The following is a 23,360-nucleotide window of genomic DNA, read 5'->3' on the forward strand; positions in this document are numbered from 1 at the left end:
GTGCCAAACTTGATAGACCATAACAGGGAGACTCTTTCTCATTCTTAAAAGAAATAGTTCGTTCGAGAATGTTCAATTGGCTATACCAAGAGATTAGGAATGTGACCCAAGTGAAAAAAGGCTTCACTCAAAACACACTCAAAACGACATAAGAGAAATGAAATAAACAGCTAGCTTTAGAATCTGATCAGTTTGTTATGCAATTCACAGAAGGGAAAGAGCAACTTGACAAAAAGAGTGTTGAGAAACAATAATTTTACACAAATCCATGCAGATATCTCTATCAAATTCTTGCCAAATTGAAAACATAACATGAATTTATATATATTCGACAAGCTAAACACATGAGGCAAATTCCCTCCACAACAAAACACCGTCACAACAGAAAGACACAAGAATCACCAATTCATCTTTGAAGCTGCTCTGGAAACTTTTTTAATATATAAATCCGCTCAACACTCGCATCCACTCGACCTTTGCTGACTGCCACTTCCAACATCAATTGTGTCCGGCAAATATCTTCAGCAGCACAAACAATTTTTCAAAAAATTAATTCAATCAAAGAGAAAGAATGTTGTGTGTGTGCGTGTCAAACCAAGGATCGTTCTGTGCACCACATGATTCGAGTACTTTTCTGGAACAACAGATGAATATATGCTAGAACATTGACACACACATCTCCCTCAGTGAATGGTCATATAATTGAACAAATACTTTAACCAGAATTCACAAAAGATCCAATGCACTTACACTTCTTCTTCTTCGCCAGTCTTCAGAGCATTCTTTGCAATAACCTGGAAAGCTTCTTCAATATTGGTGCCTTCCTTGGCAGAGGTCTCAAAGTAGGGAATATTCCCTTTCGAGGCACACCAAGCCCGAGCTTTTTTCTCAGATACCTGTGGAGATTCAAATAAGACAGCACCCCAACAGTAAAACATGAGATCAACCACCAATCTCCAATCCTACCCCCCATTAGCCCAAAAATGAAAACTCCTAGCCATCCACATCAAAACAAAGGAATAACATGAATATTGGAATAAGATAGATACACATACGTAAACATGAAAGAGGGATTAATAACACTTCAGAGAGAGAGAGAGAGAGAGAGAGAGAGAGAGAGAGGTACCACTCTACTATTTCCTCCATCCACATCGATCTTGTTACCAATCACAACAAATGGAAAATTTTCTGGGTCAGATGGACTTGCCTGCAGACAACTTTTCCAGTTTTGTTAGTATTTGCCATCTCTTCCGTTAAGTGAACAAGAATAGCGATAACATCACGATGAAAAATATTTATTTATCAAATGTATCATAACTGTTAACCAAATGAATCACATACACGATCGATTTTTTTAAAAAAAAAAAAACACTTAAAAGACCTTTAAAAATTCAAACTATGATAACAGTAAATACCCAAATCAGAAGAAAGATCTAAAAATAAAATGCATTAAGCTGCCGCCTGCAAATTTGTATTTTACATCTGCAAGGGTTGATTGAGCCCATGGAGGACTTGAGCTCTTTCAATTCATGGAAAAGGGGTTTGGCAAATTTAAATTATCGATACAATAGAAGGAAATATACTGGATAAATTATATCAACAGTCTAACTGAAGCGAGACAAATTTACATTTTAATCCTTGCAGAAATAAATAGGTAAATTAAAAAGCAACGCAAGATTATCGTGCTTATTTCAGTCTGATAGAAGAAGACAACTAAGTACAGGTAATAAGAAATCTGTATTAGATAGATACCTGAATTAGGAATTCTTCTCTCCAGTTGTTAAGATTATCAAATGATTTCATCACATTGACATCATAGACAAGCACACAGCAATCAGCACCACGGTAGAAAGCAACCCCAAGACTTTGAAACCTCTCTTGGCCGGCTGTATCCCATATCTACTAGAACAAAAATCAATCTTAAGGTATAAAATGTTTACGTGTTGTCCAAGGTCATGAGACACAACTAAAAATAACAAGTGCATGAAAAGACAAGACATAAACTGAATTTCATTTTTCCTCTCATTTCCAAAGGCTGAGTATCATTGTTGCATGGAGATAAGATTAAAGTTTCATATCAGAAAATTTAAAGTTTAAAATAGGAATATCAATATGCCTGAATTCTACTTTCTCATAATACAATAAACCAGACATAACATTTGATATCCTAAATCAAGTAGAGGCAGAAGCGTGACTTTGGATATGACTCGTCTGTCCATGGGCAAGTATCGAATAACGGTGTTTTTTCAAGTAAAGATGAGTTCTTTTGGTCAATTAACCTCCTATCTTCTCTCTAAAACCAGTGACAAAACAAATATATCCCAGACCTACCTGCAAAGTGAAGAGTCTATCCTCAAATTGCACTTCCTTAGTCAGGAAATCAGCCCCAATTGTCGCCTTGTATTGGTTGCTGAACTTCTTGTTTACATATCTTTAACCAAGAGATCAAGGAAACATTAAACAAATAATTAAATAAGAATACTTTCTCATTTATGTCCAGAAAAAAATTCTAAGATACGCCTGAGCAATCTTCTTAATAAATATGAACTATCAAGGATACTGATTCATCAATGAGGTCTTTCCCACCCTGTAAATCACAGAACGAAAACAATTACCATAATTGTCAATCAGAACACACTTGTAGAAATAGGGTGATAGAAATCTAACAACCTATACTCCAAGCAATCTAAATTGATTGCATAGAACATCATTTCAACATTATATTTCAGTGACAAAGCAACAAAGATTAAAATTTTGTCATTTTCTTTTGGTTCCACGCTCCATCTGGATTTTCAACATAGAAGTGGAAATGAGATGGAATTTTCTTTTCTGAAACTAAATGGCATTTTTCTGTTAGGCAGAAACAATCAAAACAGTTCAAATGTTGCAAAAAGGATGTTGACTATTGTGACAAAAAATGAAGAAGTGAAATTTGGCGTATAGATATGAGAAATAATTCGTGGTGCTCCTCTTGATAACCAAAATTTTTTCTTCCTATTTTTCTTTATTAAAATCCCTGGCCAGAACATGAAATTGAAGAACAAATAAAGTAACATGAAATATATATTAATAAATCTACCTATGTCATCTCCTTTCCATGAAATACTCAACTACATCGAAAAATGAAAGAATAAAGTAAAATGAAATGAACCCTCATTCAATCAAGAACGTAAGAGAATCGAAGTTGATTCCCCACGCTTTGACAATTTCTCTCCACTATCCCACACATACACAGTCCCAAGTCCCGCCGGAGGGAAGGAAAGAAATTGAAAAACCAAAACTTGTACAAAAAGAAATAAATCCAATATCCACCACAATCAAATGAAAAACATAGAAAATGAACCTCTTAGAACCGAAAATCTGACAATTCATGGAATAACTGGCCAAAAAAACAAATCATGCGCAATAGCAAAAAGGCCTAACCCGCTGTCGCCGAGGATGATGACCTTGAGGAGCGCTCTTCTGCGTGACGGCATGGTTAGGATAGAGAAGAGCCGATCTGAGGATTCTGGATCGCAAAAGCGAACGGGCTTTTTCCCTCTGAGCTGTGATTGTCTAGAGAGAGATTCGATTTAGGGATTTTGGTTGGATGATTGTTTTTGGGTCCCCCGAACTCTCTCTCTCTACAAAACACCACAGTTGGCAACGGACTTTTCTAGCTCGTTGTTTCCGGATTTTATTAATCACAACTATATACATATCCACACAATTCTCGCGCCAACCCGACACGAATCGAAATCGGAATAGTCCGAACTTAAAACCGAACTATTTATGGATTTATATTTCTCGCAAATCTGTCATTCGGAACTCAAATAAGCTACCAAAGTATATTTAAGATGTCTAAAAAATAGAATTTAGAATCGGATTTGAAATTGGATTTCAAATGCAATTGGAATTTCATTTTCTTCCTGGTAAAAATTTAAAATATAACAACGTGAATTAATCATATAAATTTTTTAATAATGGTATTTTGTGAAATTCGTAAAGAAAACTTGAAAATTACGAGTAAGTAATATAATATATTTTTTTGGAAAAAAACATTATTTTTTAAACCCAAATCCTATGAAATCTCACGAAATCCGACCAATTTCATAAGAATTTCATTCAGTTAAATGAAATCTCATAAAATACAAATTTCGTTTTGAAATTTTATTTTACCAAATACCAAAAAATATTTATAATTTCAAATCCCACCAAATCTCATGGAAATCTTTGATTCCAAACAAACACATTGTAAGGCTGAAACTATTTTCGATAAATATGTTTATTATAAGAGTTAACTAATCTATACAAGCAATGACAATAAGTAATATTTTTTTATTAATCAGATTACTTTGGAAAATATATCTCAGAAAATTGGAATGAAAGATGATTTCATAAAATTTTTTGTGTTTTTCGATCCATCGTGCTAAGAAAAAAAAAAAGAACTTATGGCTCGATATTGGTTCCTAGAAACAGTGTTCTAAAAAGCTTGATTAAGTATCGCTTAATTTCGCTTAAGCTTGAAACTTCCTCAAAACGCTTCGCTTCGGCTAAAAGCGGTAAAAAAAAAAATGGGTCAGAAATAAGTTGACCATGTTAAGTGTTGTTAAATACGCTTAAATGTGACTTTTCTAAAAATCAAAATCGATTAATAAGACGAAAATAGATCATAAATTAGCGATTTTATTAGTGAGTGATTGCTAGTAATGTTAGAATGTACAATATTGTATGGTTAAGTGTAGCAATGATATGAATGCAGTACATATTGAGAGATTTTACGGCTAATGTTTTAAATTAGACCAATTAATTTAGTTTATGTTCGATGACACAAGATATGAAATGAATGATAAAATAAACTGAATTAGAATCTCAGAAAGAATTAATGCATTACACTTGAACTTATTATATTTATTCATTATTTACTCAGTTAATTTGTTTGAGATGACTAAAATTATAGTTTAAATTAAAACGTTTTTTACGCTTAAGCGTACGCTTAAGCTCGTAGTAATCGCACTTAAGCTTAAAAATCTTGAAGCTTGGCTCCCACGCTTCGACACACTTCACGTTTTTTAGAACATTGCCTAGAAGTAAGGAATTGGAACCAATACTTAACAGTGGCAGTAACTACAAAGGTACGGACTGGTAAAATGGAACATATACAAATTTTAAATTTTTTTTTAGAAAAGAGTAAGATATTCTAGTATAAATACACAAATCTATTACATGATTAAATTACTTATTTTATGTACTTTAAATCTACTTGTTCTGATTACCTCATTAGTCATGACATATTGACATTATTTATTCCTAAGTTCCTAACAACTAAAGTTAAAAATTATTAAAGTACAGCTCAAATTTGTTATAATTATAATAAACCGAAACCATCGGAATAATCGCTTCTTTGGGCTTTTTTTTTTTTTAAGATCGGAATAATCATTTTTAAAATAGTGCTCAGGCTTATTTTTGCACATCGGTGCTAGATTTTTAATTTAATTAACTACACGTTTTGTACGTGTAAAAAAATTATATACAATTTTTTAAAGTAAAAATTACCTTACTACAAATATTGGTATGAAAAAAATTCATACCGATACGGATAGTAAAATTTAGAAACTTTGGTACGAAAAAAATCCATATTGATACCGTATAGATACCGAAAAAAAATTCGGTATATCGAAAAAATGTCTGTATATCGAAAAAATTTCGGTACGGTATGTCAAAATTCTGGTATTTCGGTACGGTACGTCAGCCCTAAGTAAAATATAGAATGAGTGAAAGATTTTTAGTAGAAAAGGGATAATTATGAAATCGGATATTTGGTGTCCTTAAAGGTGGCTATTATAATAGAACACATTTTTTATTTTATTTAATATGATTGCAATTAAAAACAATTTATCCCATACTTTTATAAATTCAAAAATATATATAAGAAAATACAATTATTTGGGCAAAATAAATAAAGGATATGATAGTTATCAGATGATGATAAATTCACATAAATAACTTGTGATAATTTTTTATTGAGTCAAAGCATAAAATACTTTTGTCTGTTTATTTAAAATGACCATAATGAATTATTCTAACGAATTAACATTTAATAAACTATACTAGCGTATTGTAGTACATCATAAAAATAAATAAAATAATGAAATATTTATTTAGAAAAAACTAAAACAAAAGTGATTAAATTTTTAAATTGAAATCATAAGATAAAAACATAAAATATAAAGACAAATGTTATTGTAATATAGTAAAATCACGTAGTTAATTTGATTAAAAAAAAATAGAGGGAGAGTTTTAAGCCAATCTAAAATTATGTCATGACTTCATTTTTTTCTTTTTTAGAGAAACTTCATGTTATTAGTATAGGGTGCTCTTGTAGTTGTAGACCAAGCAAGATTGTACTTTTGTTTTTGTTTTTTTTTTAGAAATAAAATGAGATAAAAGAACTAAAATAAGGGGAAATAATAAATGAAATATTACGGAAATTAAAATTTATTTAGTATGAAAATAAAATATTTTAAGCTGTATCATATGTGTCGAAGTTTCGAATTGTTAATTTTATGGATGACTTGGATTTAGTACAAATACATTGTACGTTTAATTTAAATAAAGATTAAAAGGGGATTTGGTTATAATTAGTTTATTGATAAAATGAATTTATTAAAGTAAATTTGTTCATTATAAATAGCTTCTCTTCACTAAATTGGTTATAAATACTGATGTGCAACATAACGATTATTTTATGTTTATGCTCCAACAGTGTCATGCGTACATGGTTACATGGCGTTGTGTTGTCGTTAAGGCCACCATAATGATAATAAACATTATCTGTTAGGTGTAACTTATTTTTTTTTAAAAATAATAACCAAGGTCCAAGGTATAAGAAAGAAAAAAGTGTCCTAAAATCTATTTTTGGTTGGATTTATTTATATAATATATATTTAAGGTGTGTTTACTTGATTTGATAACCATAGGATGAGCTTGTTAATACACTCGCATGACATGCATCCATTGTTTATTTACACAAAATCAATTCTTCTCAAGTCTCAAGGCCGTCATTCAACCCTTATTTCATGAGATATATCATCCTTGATTACATAAAATATAAAATATCCTGAACAATAATTGTGAAAAAAAATCCACAAAATCCTAATACACCCTTATTTAATTCATTTGTTTTCCTCCCAATTTCTCTCACTCCCTCTTTTATAACCTAGTTTATCAATTTTATCTATTTTAAAATAATACATATTTTTATACTCAATAATTTTGATACATAAAATGACTCACACATGAACCAATAATAATTTACAATATTAAAAAATAACTCAATCTAAATTATAAGAATACAAAATTAAACATAAGATTATTTAAAAAAGGTGGAGGGTAAAACTGTAATTTGTCCATCAATCATTATTTCAATTCCAAAATTAATAACTCAAAATAAACATGTTATCAATCCAAATTATAAGAATACAAAATTAAACATAAGATTATTTAAAAAAGGTGGAGGGTAAAACTGTAATTCGTCCATCAATCATTATTTCAATTCTAAAATTAATAACTCAAAGTAAACATGTTATCAATCCAAATTATAAGAATACAAAATTAAACATAAGATTATTTAAAAAAGGTGGAGGGTAAAACTATAATTCGTCCATCAATCATTATTTCAATTCCAAAATTAATAACTCAAAGTAAACATGTTATCGTTTATCCATCATTATTCCATATCCTTCAAAATTATCTTAATAGTCCTAGTTTGATTTATCCACATGTAATTTCATTTTACTAAGTAAACGCAACCTTATTTAGAGCATGTTCAATGGTGAGATGAAGTTGGTATGAGAAAGTTGATAACTTCATTGCATTATGATGTCAATGATGATAACTTCATTGCTTGGTTCTTCGAGGGTGAGATGGTATTGTAGAGAGGATGTTGAAATATTAATTTTTTATTTTATTAAATATATATTTTTTATTTAAACATAAAATAAATTTTCATAATTTATAAAAGAAATTAAAATTACACATATTTAAAATTTAAATATTACATAAAATTCAGAAATAAAAAAAATTAAGAAATTTAAAAAAAGTACAAATAATTAAAGCAAATTACCAACAAAAAAATAAATTACTGCCCAAATCTTTTACGAAGAATTGCTTGTTGCATCTTCGTAAAATATTCACGTTGCACATCATTCATGTTTGGATCATTAATATCTTTCTCCATGATTCGATTTTCTTGCTCTCTCTCAGCCTCCATCTCTTTCATCGTTTGTTTCCTTTCTTTCATCTCTTGCTTCCTCAACTCTATTTCGTACTTCTTGGACATCCGTTTCTCAATTTTTGCATAATGCTCTCTTGCCATAGAAATCTTCGTATCCTCAATTTCATAAAACCTTGTCTGCTCCTCACGCATTTTTTCATACAAATCTATCATGGAATTTTTTTGGGCCAGATCCTTTCATGCTCGCTTTGAAGGCCTTTCTTCTCATTGGTCTAATGGTTTTTTCCACTTCTTGCACGTCATTTCCTTCATCGGCTGTAGGCGTATCAGTGGGAGTGGAGAAAGGATATGGAGATGATTCACCATCAATATTTTTCAGCTTTTTGGTCGCATTTGCCACATCGGCTTCGTATTTTGCTAACGATCATATCCTCCATTTCAGTTGATCCTTAAAGACTAACCAAGCTTTTTCATCGAACCATGAGGTTCCACAATCTTTCTCAAACATTGTTTGAGCTTGAGCATACTAATTAAAATTAATAATAATTTAGCAATTTTTTTTACTATCAAAGTAGAATAAAACATTGTGATAAAATTTTAAGAATACCTTCATCTCAAATGACGATCCACTTTGGTTGAGGGCTTCTATTTCGCTCATTTTGTTTTGAAAAGCGAAAACTCGTTTCGCACGATCTTGAAAATATTGGCGCATGTTGTCCCTAGAACGAACTTTTCATCTTATTGGCAACTCTTGATTATATTTTTTTTCAACCATTCTCCAAAAACTAGCATTGCTTTGGTCATTTTCAAGTGTCGGATTGGTCGAATTGCAGCAACTTGTTTCCCTTTCCTTTTTTATTTTGAAGATGTAGTTTCAAAAATTGGAGGGACTTCGTTTGGATTTTGGGAAAATTGAGTTTGATTGAACATGTGACTCAACATTTGCTCGTCGAAGTATTGAGATTGGGAAAGACCAATCCATTGGGCATTGAATTGCAAAAATTTTGGTGGAGGAGAATTAAGATCATCATTATTTCATGGATTCATTTTCGGATTTGGATTGAATGAAATCAAAGAAGAAGAATTTTTTTTCGGTAGAAAGAAAGTGTAGAAGAAGTTGTTGATGTTTCAAGGAGTAATTGAGAATATATATAGAAGATTGAAAAATATAGCCATTACTAGTCGTTGGAAGTTTTTTTGAATTTTTTATTTTTTAAAAAAAATTAAATGATTTTTTAATTATTAATTTTTTTAATTTTTAATGATTTAAAAGGTCAGATTAATCTGGACCGTTGGATCTCCAACGACCTGATTAATCTGACCATATAATTTTTTTTTAAAAAAAAAAGAAACAAAAAAATTAAAAAAAAAAAAAGAAAGTCGTTTGAATGAATTTAAAAAAAATTAAAAAAATAAAATAAAAGAAGGGGCATCACCGCGCGAGGCCCGCTTCTTCCTCGCACGCGAGAGATGATGTGGGCCGAGGATGTGGACCTCATCGCTCTACATCCTCGGCCATTGTACATGGCCTTAAGTGGAAAAGTTTTGATGCTACATTCATCTCAAACTCATATTTTTTTTAGTTGAGATTATTATATATAAGAGTAAGTTTATTGTTAAACGATTTCATATACATACACATCGAAAGCTTGCGACAACTGTTTTTGATCACCTAATAAAAAAATGACTTTATTCATATTCATGTGCTACATGAGAAGAAACTATAATGCCTATTTCTCAATATATTTTTTGAACAAACAACCAATTTAATTTAAAATCTAAGAATGGAAATTTAGTACAATTTCCTATTTTATAGGAGATTTATTTGGGGGCTAAATGAAGAGGCACACATAGTTTTTTGTTTTTGGAAACTACTATAATCATGCACCATCTCTTTTGTATCCTTTCTTTGAGAATCCTCCCTGCCCCTTCTCCTAAAGGTAGATTCCCCCTCTTCTCTTCCCTGAAATCCTACGATTTGTTTTTACGAAATCTTTTTATTGGATTGGAATTTTTTATTGGTAAATGGGAATATGAAATTCTTGATATGAATAGCTATAGATATTATTTTCTCGAACACAATTATATATTTGCATGATGGTTTCTTTGTATTTCTTGGATCACAATTTGTCAACGAAATGATACATTGTGTTACAATCCAAATGATTGCATCAAAACATGGAAAAACAAGAAGATATGGGCCATATGCCAAAATTGGTGGGTGCATTGGAAGAAATCATTCCGACCCTCTCCTCATCGATGGATGTACGTGGGCGGAAATCGCAGGGTTTTCGCCGGAAAACTTCTCTTGGTGTGACATTCGTTGGGTTGATATATTATAGAGTTTTCAGAAACATGAAACTCGAAAATTCTCAAACAAAATAAGTATAAAATTTTAACTTATTATCGAATCAAATTGACTAAATGTATGTGCATGTTTGATTCAGATATATGTAAATGTTTCATTGATAATTTAATTTAATATATATATGAATCTTGATCAGGGTCATTACTTAGGAGAGCGGCAGGGCATGCATGCATGAATTAATTTTGACGGATTAAATAGTGGTATAAGATTCTGTGACAATGTCATCCTCATCGCCGGAGAAATCTCCGTCGGATTCTAAATCTTCCGACTCTCCGACACCGCCTTCGTCCTCATCCTCGTCCTCATCGTCCTCACCTCCACCGGACGACGACTCTTCGTCATCACCCCCACCACCTAAGGACGATTCCAAGTCTCCTCCTCCTCCTCCTCCTCCTAGCTCGCCCCCACCTCCTTCGGACAAAGGCTCTTCATCTTCCGGGGATAATGATTCCCCACCTTCCAACAACAACAACAATAACAATAACAAATCTCCACCCCCACCGAAATCAAATTCAGGTGGAAATGGGAATTCACCGTCCCCGCCGCCTCCACCACCACCACCACCACCACCTCCACCTCCACCTCGATCCGGAACACTTTCTCCTCCGAGAAACAACTCGCCAGCATCGATGGATTCCCCCTCAAACGATGATTCAGCTGCCTCTAATGAGAAGGCAATCATAGCAGGAGCGGCGGCAGGGGCGGGATTACTGGTCCTTATTATGATCGTTTTCTTGGTATCTTGTGCTAAAAGAAAGAAACGTAAGCCACATGACAATATGAACTACTACAGAGACAATTCTCATGGAAACAGGAGTATGCAGTGCACCCTTAACTAATTTTACCCATTTTTTCACCCGTTTGTTTCATGATTCAATCAATGTTATGATAGCAGGTAGCGACTACTACAACAGCGGAAACTGGCACGCCAACGGTACTGCCCGTCCCTCCACGGACCACGTCATGAAGATGCCGCCATCCTATACCAGCCCCGGGGTAAGCTCCGAACACGGCTGGCCTGTGGCGCCACCGCCCCCTCCGCCAATGATGAGCAGCAGCGAGCTAAGCTCGGCCGGCTTCTCCGGACCACACCAGGCTGCATTGCCGCCTCCACACCCCGCCGTGGCCCTCGGCTTCAACCAGAGCAACTTCACTTACAACGACTTGGCGGTGGCTACCAACGGCTTCACGCAGTCCAACCTGCTGGGGCAGGGCGGATTCGGGTTCGTGCACAAGGGCGTGCTGCCCAACGGGAAGGAGATAGCGGTGAAGAGCCTCAAAGCCAACAGCGGGCAGGGGGAACGCGAGTTCCAGGCTGAAGTGGATATAATCAGTCGAGTTCATCATCGGCACTTGGTGTCTTTGGTTGGATATTGCATTTCGGGTTCTCAGAGGATGCTGGTTTATGAATTTGTGCCTAATGGAACCCTTGAATATCACCTACATGGTATGCTTAATAACACACACTTTAGCACAATTAAAAGTTCCATTTTTCATCATATGTCATGATAACAGATATTGCTAATATTCACGGCTAAATATGCCTCAACACAATTTCCCTTATTTTAGTATTACATGACATCAGCTTTTGATGCAAATTAAAGATGTACCATATCCTTTTGTGTAGGAAGTGGACTGCCAACAATGAATTGGAGTACGAGGCTTAAGATTGCTTTGGGTTCCGCAAAAGGCTTTGCTTACCTTCATGAAGACTGTAACTTTCTCCCATTTTCTTCTTTTATGTCATTGTTTTTGAATTATTAAATTTGTATATATTTAACTATCTAATGTATTTTATATAGGTCATCCTCGCATTATCCATCGAGATATTAAAGCAGCAAACATTTTGCTAGACCACAACTTTGAGGCCAAGGTACTGTTATACGTCGTAGGCACATGCATGTTATGTGCGTATAAAATAATGTTTTTCGATGTTAAGTAATTTTGTACGAAATTATTTAGGTGGCGGATTTCGGGTTGGCTAAGCTTTCTTCAGACAATTATACTCATGTTTCGACTAGGATCATGGGAACATTCGGGTACGAATATCTCATCTCATCACGTCGAAACAAGTCAACGGACACTTCATTTTTCAATTTATGTATACTAACTAGATCTATAGATTCAAGAAAACGAGGTGATTAGTTCAAAACAACACACAGGTATCTAGCACCTGAATACGCGTCAAGTGGAAAGCTCACGGAGAAATCAGATGTCTACTCGTTCGGGATCATGCTTTTGGAGCTAATAACAGGGCGTCGCCCGGTCGACATCACCAGTGATGATGACGGCTTAGTTGACTGGGTATGAATTCGAGTTTGTTAAGAGTAGTACTGGGGACTCGGATTCGGTATGCTGATGTCTGGAATGTTGTGTATGGTATGCAGGCTAGGCCGATTCTTTCGAAGATGTCGGAAGGAGGAGGATATGAGGGGCTGGTGGATCCGAGGCTGGAAAACAACTATGATCCACAGGAGATGCTTTGCATGGTGGCTTGTGCTGCGGCGTGCATCAGGCATTCTGCTAGGAGACGCCCCAAAATGAGCCAGGTTCAAATTAATCAGCTCTTCAACTTATTTTGCGAGCATTGATTCTTATATATTTTTTCAACATTTTAATTTAGTTGATATTGTTGTATTTGAGCCATGGGGGGGTTTGTAGATTTGAAGCAAATTTAATAATTGGTTTCGTGCATGTATTTTTGTGCAGATTGTGCGTGCATTGGAAGGAGATGTTTCGTTAGATGACCTAAACGAGGGAATCAAGCCAGGACAAAATGCGCTTTTCAGTTCAAGCGGCACCTCGGAATCAGACTCGGGCTCGTACCCAGACTTGAAGAGGTTCAGGAAAGGCGGTGCGGGGGGGATGTCGAGCCAGGAGTTCTCCAGCAGCGAGCATGGCTCCACCGGAGACCTGGCACAGTTACAAGAAATCCGGTCCAATCCAGGGAGCCGCACTCGCAGCCCCTGACACAAGCATCCCACAACTAATTAAGATCAATCACTAACAGGGAAATATTTGTACTCCTCAATTTCATGTTTTTATACAATGTTTATTGTAAGATTGGTTCTTGAATTTATTAGTTACTTAAAATGACATTATTAATACACATGTGAATATATATAAACATATACATACACACAAACGCACACAGATAAATATAGCAAGATACTAAATAAAACTTCACCACTGTACTGAGTACTCTCGGGCTAGAGGCTTGATAATTCCTAAACGAGCATAAAATAATGAGAACTTAGGATTAGTCAACAGTACCACCTTCAAAACTAGTGGGAGTAATGATCGATCGGCATGCAAAAAATAAAGAAAGAAACTCAGTCGACAATCATGTTTCATCCTGGAGTTGCAAATCAGTGAAATGCAAGTAAATTATAGAACAATAAAAATCAGAGAATCCTGCCATGTATCAGGCAACTTCTGGCGAGCCGAGAGCTTGAGCAAGTGCCCAAACGGTATCGACGGTGGAATGTAACCCAGCACGCTACCATTCTTAACATCCCCAGATGAGGCCCTACTGACAATTTCGTGCAAAATATATCAATGCCACTCTGGCGAAGCAACTCAATTGATAAGCGATAAATTTATCATGATTCTCGAAAAATTGAACAGACACTGAACTTTTAAGTGTCGCTGGAGAAAGTGAGACGTGATTGCATCAACTTTCAAAAGATCAACATTGGCTTTCAATTTTTGCTCAGAGACACGATTCAAGATTCGTTTAAATCCACTGAAACATAAGAAGTTAAGAGTAGTCATCCACTGATCCACAAGTAAACCCACAAATGGGCGTAAATACGTTGAGATTTCATTCAAAAACCAAAGCCATACATTTTTGCCAAACTAGACAGTGACTGGCTGCGGACCAGTTCCGTACAAATGGATACAAAAACAGGGCAAAAGGCCAAATACAACCGTACAATGAATGAACGAAGGGCAGGAGGTATAATCATAATAAATCAAAAAATTATATTTGTTTTTTTAGAAAAAGACAATCTCAAGCCTTTCATAAAAAATAAGTGTCAAAAAAAGGGAAGAAAACAGCCCCAATGAAATCAGATAATTTTCCGCTCAGCCATTTAGTTTCCGGAGTGTGACACGGGGGTGGTAACAAATTGGCCATCCTTGTATACGTGAATGTATTGTTGTGGTAAAGCATGCTCTCCCTGCAATAAAAGGCATCAACCTTATCCAATTGCTTGTCTGAAATACTTTTACTGTTGAAAAATCAGATTGCTAATCTGGGACTTGACAAAACTGAATTATAAACAATCGCGAAAGAATTTGAAGTTACACTTGGCGGTGAAAATAAACTTCACCAAATAAACTGCAAGGGTTAAAAGGAGTAGTAAGGGTTGGGCTATAAGCATACAGCCACACATAGGAAATGATACTTACCCAATCACCATCAGCTTCAGATGCGGGTACCAGCACGTTGATTTCACTCGACTTTGCAGTCGTTATAGAAGCCTCCAAAGAATCTTTACTCAAGTATAATTGGCATCCTGATGTATTATCGACTGAAATCGTTGGGGCAGAGCCCTGAAAAAGAAAATTTACAAGGAACAGAAGGCATCTTAAAACACAATGCTGCTCCAGCTGATTATTTTTCTTGTGTTACGGCACGGGCATGCTAGATTTTTATGGACAGAGCCAGTAGGGTTATTTTTGAAAGTTAAAAACTTACAAAGTATGTCATAAAATCTGATTTTCTTATTTAAACGGAGGTAACTGCTACGTATAGTTCACACGAGTCACGCACTAGGTTGGGGCATATTTTATGGGCACAGAGCGAAAAGAAAAGCCTTACACTCATGACCAAAATCAGAAAAGGATCATTACCTGACATTGCACCTCCACTCCATTGCAATTAACAATCTCACAAGCTGCAACAACATCCTAGTTCCCGAAGTATCAAAAAGGACATGAGTGAGTTAATCTACAGCTTGATGGCTTCTAATATACAGACATCCAGTTACAACAAGTTCCTAAACTGACCTTGAATACCACCCCCATCTTAGTGCACTTGTCCACTGTAATGTTGTTCACTTTACCTGTACATAGTTACACTTATATAAGTTTTTTCACAACTCCCGGCGAGAGAAATCAACTCAAAATGATGGCTTATAGTTGGATTCTGATTTAGTTTACCAACAAAATAGATACCTTGTATCTGAAGAACGGAATTTTTGCACCCAAAGACATAAACAGACTGCTTGGCGTCACAATCATCAATTACTAAATTGTTTCGTCCAATTTGATTCTCAACCACCCATCTGTACGCAATATTCAACATGCTTGACAAATGAATCAAACATAACATTACACTTATGAGAATAAACATATTTCACTCACTTGCGACCCATTTGAAGCTCTAATTTCGGAGGTCCCGACTTTGAAAATGAAGGTGAGCCAGCACGGCCTTCTTTTTCAGCAACACTAACGACACCACTTTTATCTGCGCGGTTCTTGGTTTTCATATCAGCAGTGACCTTCTTCAAACCTTTGAGAATATAACGAAAAGCCAGAGATGAGAAGAATATAATAAAGCCAAGGAAAGTAAAAGCATGAGGAAGTTATATGAGTGAATTACCAGAAGTAACAGACTTTCCAGAATTAATTTCCTGGAAAACTGCAGACATGCCTACTTTGGGAGCGGGAGCTGATGACGAAGACTTGTTAGTCTCAGAACTGAATAGTGAAGCAGGGGGAGGACCAGGAGGAGGTGGCGCACCAGGAGCTGGAGCTTTCGTTGGTGCAGATCCGGCGGTCTTTCCTGTGGCACTCCATACAGGGCCCAATGGGCAGTGAGACTTGACATAATCCCTTAACCCAGGCACATAAAGCTCCTTTAAAGCCTTTGCCCACTCAACGTGATTAGCATCTTTGTTTCTGTACTCCACAAGAATCTGTGCAATCATCAGGTACACATCAAAACTTTAAACCTTGAAGAATCAATAACACATAAATGATGACAACTACAAAATTTTTTTAAAGCAATAAATCAGATTATCCGATATGATGAAATTTTTAAGGTCTCAACAAGACAACAACATAAGTATCAGGACCCAATGCAAGACATTTGTACACATGTCAACTGGCTTTCTTACGTATCTTAAGTATCAGCATGGAATATAACTCTTCAATTTCTGGTTGTACTAAACATATATGATGTAGCGCGAAATAATCAACATGTTCTACAAAATTTGAAAACGGCAATTAGATGGTAGATATCTGCACTCCAATATTTGACTCATATTTTAGCGCTCCAAGATTGATACAGAGCTCCATTCCCTATCCGTTTTTGCAAGAAAATTGATTACATGTGAAGTACAGTATCGCTCTTTGAAGCGCAAAAATCAGCCCCTATTCAACAACTACATTGTACTAGCTCATATTATTAATCCTTAAATGATATGGCAAAAGTATGTTCAATCATCACCACATTGTCATTCAGCTCCAATAAAAACATGGGACGAAGACTTCAGGGACGATGAGCACCAAAGTTTGCACCATTTCTTGCCCATTTTTCTGCCTTTTTTGGTTTCTCTCATTGGTGGGGTGTGAATCCTTTGGAGTTATATCGCAAAGAGTCAGAAGCATTACCTTGTTACAGTAAAACTCGGCTGTTTGCCAACTCTCTTCAACATGTGCAATCGGCATGCTCATTCCTATGATGAACAAAGTAGATTAACTAGAAATGAAAAAAGAGAATGTTGGAACTAAATAAACGATCAATGTACATCTATTTCTAAATTCCTCTTACCACAGTCTTTTCCGGTATATGCAATCCATGCCAGAGCTGCCAGGCTGTCAGCACCGGTCTTCAAGTGGTGGAAAAATTCAGATCTCCTTCCCTCTGTCAATGCGTAAGCTTTTGCCATCACCTCATTCAACGGCTTTATGAATTCCATCAATCCTGATGCCTCAGGTTTCTGGAAGTTCCATGATCAGGCTTTAGCCTCACAGTGCGAAATAGAAAGAGGGTACAAAATTAAGAATAATCAAAAGCACGTGTTAGATATCCATTCACAGGTGCAAGATACAGCATCTCGCAGCTAAATATCAAAAAAGTCTCTGCCACATTCATGTCCTTTATGTTCCTGCCAGGAATCTAGAATTTCACTGAGTTAATGAGAAAATAAACCAAGAGACCAACAATCCTATGTTTACATTAGGACGATTTACCGCATAAACATTATGCGATGTTTATCGAAGGAAACAGAAAACCATAACAAACGGTGTTGCAGCAAAAACTAACGTGGATTTGAAATCATACAGATTCATGTTCATGTTTCATCAAAAGAGTAGTAGTTTAGTAGTGTCACATAACAAAAGAACCCAGCAGAAAAATCATTATGGAACAAAATTGGCCAATGAACGGACACCTTAGATTTTATACATCGTCAATCTTTCACCATTATCCAAACACACAAGCAAAAAATACCACCTCATTCTGTTCGTAGTCGTATCACTTTACAACACAAGAACTAATCAGTTGCGCGAATAATAACGCAAATCGTTTCACTTTGTTCAACATTTCATCACATTACAGACTCCGATAAGAAACAAACTAAAACGGAGCAAAATCAAAATCCAGACGATTAGAATTCACTAACCTGCGTACATTTGACTTTAACCAGAAGCTCCTTCTGCACAGAAAATGCCTCCGCGATAACCTTGGAAACATCCAAAACCTGTCCCCCAATCTTCTCCCCAGCGCTCATCACCCTACTCACATATTGCGACTCCAGATCGCCATACGCCACGATCGACGGATCCGTCGCCGCATCTCCAACCTCCTCCGCCACACTGCCCGATCTAAATCCGGTGGCGGACAGCGCCTCCAGCCGCGAAACCGCGGATTCCAACCTTTTTATCAGATTTTCATCCATATTCGCCCCAATTTCAGTCTCTGAACAAATTAATAGTCACAAATTGAAAGAGAATAGATCTGGAATCAGTGGTCGCGATTCACTGTTGGTGCATTTTTGGAGCGATTTCCTTTTGGCAGAAAGGCGAAAGATACAACTGGACTGGTATTTGATGTGTGCTGAGCACTATTATTCCTCTCCTTTTTTTGAGAAAACTATTATTCCTCTTTTTTGCCTATTAATTAAAGAGGAGGTAATGTAGGTTACACGTGTCGATGAATAGAGCTATCTGGTGCGTGGGACACGTGTCATGTGTTCCGTGACTCTATTTTTTTTAAAAAATAACTCTATTTTCTATTTGTAGTAGTTGTTCTATACTACTATTTGAAAAAACGAGCACGTGTGGAGTACTTGGAGACTTGGAGCTTCAAATCAATGGGAACTAGCAAAATAACGATGCTCACGCGTCACATGTGTAATGAGTATATGAATATTTTGTATGGTTTGTTTGTATCAATTTGACATTTTAAAAATATTTGATTAAGTCATAATATGTTATAATTAATTTTGTACACTGAGCATGTTATTAAGGTAATGTTTGCAAAAGTGATTATGGAGATTCTCTTAATGAAAAAATATTCATAATCACTTATTTTTAGAGATTATAAATACTACTTAAGATATGTCATATATCTATTTTCAAAATCATAATATAGTGGACCCAATTTTAAATATATATTAAGATAGTATTAGAGATGTACAATAATATAACAGAAGCTAAATTTTTTGAAAGTTGGTTTTATGTTGTGGCGAGTTGAATAAATTCATTAGCTGGAATCCTATGACTTTTTGAATGAAAATGAGTTTTCATATTGATTACAATAGCTCAACCTAACTAAAGATAGCAGCTAAAAATAAGGGCTTAGCGCTCACATATCTTTAATCCTTTCAAGGTGAAATATCAATCTTTAAGTGCAAACGAACGATGAAATCTCAATCTTTTAGTGCAATTTTTTTGCTACATGTAGGGGCTCGAGTTGCTAATCAAGTCTTAGGTCCAATAAATAGTTGATCATAAATAATCCAAGCTCAAATGAATTAAAGAACAAATTTTTTTTACTGGGTGGCTCGCTCGAGCGAGCACAAGGTGCGCTCGAGCGAGCAGGGCTCGGGTCCAGCCCCTCCGCGAGCCCAAATGGCGCTCGAGCGAGCTGAGCTCTGTCCGAACTTCCGAAATACTGCTTTTACTGTCAAATATGGATGAATTCTGATGTACTTCATCGACAACAACTCCAAAAGCATACAAATGAAGTTAAAATAAATCAATCTCCTTCTAAACATGCATTTCAACATTTTTATTCAATCTAGTTCATCAAAAGTAGCTACAACAAGTGAAATACTCAAAGTTACTATAAAAACAAGTTGAGCTCTTGAGATCCAATACCAACTAAGTTCATTACATGTTATGACATCAAACTCTACATCTAAAACCCAAAGCCACCACATGCTAAGACTCTCTCTCGAGCTATCAATGTCGTCTCTGACTAGCTCGTGCCCCATATGATGTCATGCACATATAAAAAACAAGACAACAGCCGAAAAAATCCGATGAAAACATAATTCTCAATATAAAAGACATATACATACAAGATCAACATATATCAACTTCAAGAAATAAAGAATAAATTGCATAATTCGTAAACGGACTTCGCTCGTTGAGGTTTAAAGCCGCTACAGGCCTCAAGATTCGAATAAAATCTCGGTATTGAGATTTAAAGCCACTCCAGGCCTCAAGACTCGTATCTAATCTTGGTATTGAGATTTAAAGCCGCTCCAGGCCTCAAGAATCATATCTGATCTTGGATGGATCTATTTTCGATAGTTCATATTCGATACGATACCAATATAACTTCAGTTATAATTTAAATATCAACTACCTGTGATGGATCAACAATTCAAATTCTAAAACAAGAACGTATAAGTAAACAAGTATGTGATTTCACGGAACAACTCGAGAATCCTCTATCTCGAGTAACAAATCTTTTTCTATCGATGTCATCTTATACCTTCTTATTTCTCGGTTCTTGAATGCTTCAAATCTGAACAAACAACAAAATATAAAAGCTATCAAAATTCTGCTCAAACTCTTCTCAATCTTCAAGCCTAGAAGTCACAAACCTTGTTCTTTCGTCGATCGATTTCGAAGTTGGGATTCTTAACTTGAAATCCCCTGTTTTCAATCTGAAAATATAGAAAATATGTCTATGAACATCAGCAAGAACTCAAACAATGTCCAGCTCAATCAATCTAAACTCAAACTTGATCATTTCTCAAACCGACGGCGTAACGGTACAAAATCGGTAACCGAAACTAAAATATAACAACTCTATCATCCATTTCTACTTCAAAGACATGTTATACCAGCAACATAACATCAAAAACCAGCTAGATCAGTAGGTATAGTTTTCGAAATACATGATGAAAAATTCATAACAATTACATACATCTTCCATTCTTCGATCCGATTTCGAATACATAATTCTCATAACATCAAGAACATGAATACATAATCATAATCTGATTTTCTCAATATACCATATCCCAAAATATGTTGGAACATGGAGATACTTACATCAAATCGTAGCCCTTCTTTCAAGGATCGCAAAACTAAGCTCGGATCAAAAATCGATTGAATGGATCTTGAGAAATCTAGCTTGGAAGATGAAGAAAAGACTTAAAATTCTGAAATGAGGAAGAAGTCTCGATGCTTTGCTCTGAAATTCTGATACGCATACATACAATACACGTATAAAATCATATAAAGCCATGTGTCCTCCACTCAAATTGACAAAATTGCGCTTTGGCCCCTAATTTCTTCATAAATTGCAAAATAGTACTCAACCCTCTTTTTAATTTAATTTCAATCATAAATAATTTAAGAATATTAGAATTTAAATCTAAACTCTAAAAATTCTCAAATTAAATATTTTTGAATTAAAATTAAATAATCTCGGATTAAATCAAATAATCTCGAGCCTTACACTACCATTCATCGTTTCAGAATTTCAAGCAGTAAACTCACCTACAAAATAACCAAAAAAATGAAAAACGAGTTTAGCCTACAGACATAACTAGGATAAAGTCACCCGGAAGAATTTTTTTTTTACTAATCATACATTAATCCAATTATCTTCCCATCAATCTATGTAATTAACTAATTATTACTTAAGACAATCGATCATAACCACTATAACTAATTAGATTTTAGAAACATAAACCAAGAAATCAATTAATACGTACATCAAGGTACCCCCAAATTAACAAAAGAATAATAACTCAAATTTTGAGATGACAGGTTATTAGGCTGATCACTTCATCATTATGGAATTCAAAGTTGGTAGGAAAATATGATTATGCAACTCATACATTAAAAACATATGTGAAAATCGATCATCCAACAGACCAACATCATCCGATCAATTACAAAAGCAAGGATGATACATCTAGTCACATAATATGTGAAAATAAATAAAATAATTGATTTGAACGGCCCGTAGCATAAAAGGTAAAAGTCACTTTTATGAGTAAACACAACCACAAAATTCTACGTGTACTTGCATGAATGTACCCGTAGGATAATCGGTATTGCTTTGGTTTGTGTTTTTTCGTTTATGCAGAAGACTGTGGCTCAATGAAAACATGAAAACAACGGGTTTTATTATCTATAAACACAAATTTCAGTTTGTGTTTAATTTGAAAAAAAAAATAACAAAACATATCATACCCAATAACTACAATGAAATTGTATTTTAATTTTACGGTAAACAAAAATAAAGCAGACCAACTTCTAATATCCACTTGGATAGCGAGGAATCATGCATTCCAAATTCATAACACAAATTCAAGTACTAAAAAAACCAAAAATTATTAAAGATAGACACAATAAAACACATATGCAACGATGCGAGGAATGCTTCTTAATTGTTTTTTTTTTTTTTTTAAATATAAACCAACCTACTACACAATCACATCACATTCCTCTAGCCCAACAACATTTGCAAATCTGTCCCCCGAATTATACCTGACAATCCCCACTTAAAAACAAAGCAAACAAATGTAGTTTTAGTTAATAATAGCATATCATTTTTATGCAGTCAATTGAAATAATTAAAATAGCTAGCTTTTATCTGAAGTTCTTACTTTATAAAGTTGTATGTTATACATATATTAAGAAATTGAGTGATTGAGAAATTTATGTCAATCATTTACCTTTTATATAATATTGAATACGTGCTCTTATTTATTTTAAGAATTGTGGAGAACTCGCTTGAAGCAAGCTACTACAACTATGATAATGTTTAAGAGAGCTTCTAGGAAGCACTATTTCTCAGCTTTTTTTTAACAAAATTTTGAAATTTTTTGAAATTTTGTTAAGAAAAAACTGAGAAGTACTTTGTAAAAGCTTTTTCAAACACTACCTATGATTTTTGAGTTCCATCATCTAAGCTTAAGGTTTTTTATTCTTCCCTGTATCAACATGCCACTGTAAAAAAAAGTAATTTGCACTTTTTACCATGCAATTTGATAAAAATAAAAAAAGAAGTTTTGATTATATGGTGAAATATATAATTCGATGATAAAATTCAATGGTAAAAAAATTTAAAAGTTGAATATGAAATTTGATTGTGTTGACTAAAAACTCTTCTTTTTTCACATTTAAAAAGCACGTAAAGAACATTTCGCCAAGTAAGGATGAGATGCAAAACTGTATGACTAAAACATAAAAATTATGTAGTAATATCTCATCTGTATACATTTCAGCAATAATATGATGAATATGAATAACGGTGAAAAGCATAATTAAGAAGTTACAAATTATCCATAAGTT

General features: G+C 34.7%; 3 protein-coding genes across 5 annotated transcripts; 1 reads left to right on the top strand and 2 right to left on the bottom strand.

Annotated features, from left to right (window-relative positions):
* Positions 1–158: 158 nt before the first annotated feature.
* On the bottom strand, positions 159–3,650 carry LOC140894775 (ras-related protein Rab7). The gene is made up of 7 exons (XM_073303389.1): positions 3,424–3,650; positions 2,561–2,587; positions 2,332–2,431; positions 1,753–1,899; positions 1,127–1,207; positions 751–896; positions 159–519 (listed from the first exon to the last, which is right to left on the bottom strand). The coding sequence occupies exons 1-7, from the start codon at positions 3,474–3,476 to the stop codon at positions 453–455; spliced, it is 621 nt and encodes a 206-aa protein (XP_073159490.1). The 5' UTR covers positions 3,477–3,650; the 3' UTR covers positions 159–452.
* A 6,442-nt stretch (positions 3,651–10,092) lies between these two features.
* On the top strand, positions 10,093–13,663 carry LOC140863903 (proline-rich receptor-like protein kinase PERK15). Of its 3 annotated transcripts, none has more exons than XM_073267678.1 (9): positions 10,093–10,155; positions 10,720–11,399; positions 11,476–12,030; positions 12,211–12,297; positions 12,386–12,456; positions 12,546–12,622; positions 12,746–12,887; positions 12,971–13,132; positions 13,293–13,663. In XM_073267678.1, exons 2-9 carry the CDS (start codon positions 10,802–10,804, stop codon positions 13,551–13,553), a joined length of 1,953 nt encoding a protein of 650 aa, XP_073123779.1. In that variant the 5' UTR covers positions 10,093–10,155; positions 10,720–10,801; the 3' UTR covers positions 13,554–13,663. The 3 variants fall into 3 exon arrangements, with proteins under 3 accessions (XP_073123779.1, XP_073123782.1, XP_073123781.1); XM_073267681.1 differs by having other exon boundaries at positions 11,479–12,030; XM_073267680.1 differs by lacking the exon at positions 10,093–10,155 and adding an exon at positions 10,580–10,600.
* Positions 13,664–14,361: 698 nt separating this feature from the next.
* LOC140860413 (cyclase-associated protein 1) lies at positions 14,362–18,674 on the bottom strand. Its single transcript, XM_073263430.1, has 10 exons — positions 18,218–18,674; positions 17,365–17,533; positions 17,205–17,269; positions 16,192–16,507; positions 15,954–16,101; positions 15,765–15,874; positions 15,597–15,652; positions 15,441–15,497; positions 14,997–15,140; positions 14,362–14,764 (listed from the first exon to the last, which is right to left on the bottom strand). The coding sequence occupies exons 1-10, from the start codon at positions 18,491–18,493 to the stop codon at positions 14,678–14,680; spliced, it is 1,428 nt and encodes a 475-aa protein (XP_073119531.1). The 5' UTR covers positions 18,494–18,674; the 3' UTR covers positions 14,362–14,677.
* Between the last annotated feature and the right edge of the window lie 4,686 nt (positions 18,675–23,360).

The sequence above is a fragment of the Henckelia pumila genome, chromosome 4 (genome assembly GCF_033568475.1).
Source record: "Henckelia pumila isolate YLH828 chromosome 4, ASM3356847v2, whole genome shotgun sequence".
NCBI classification, from domain to species: Eukaryota; Viridiplantae; Streptophyta; class Magnoliopsida; order Lamiales; family Gesneriaceae; genus Henckelia; species Henckelia pumila.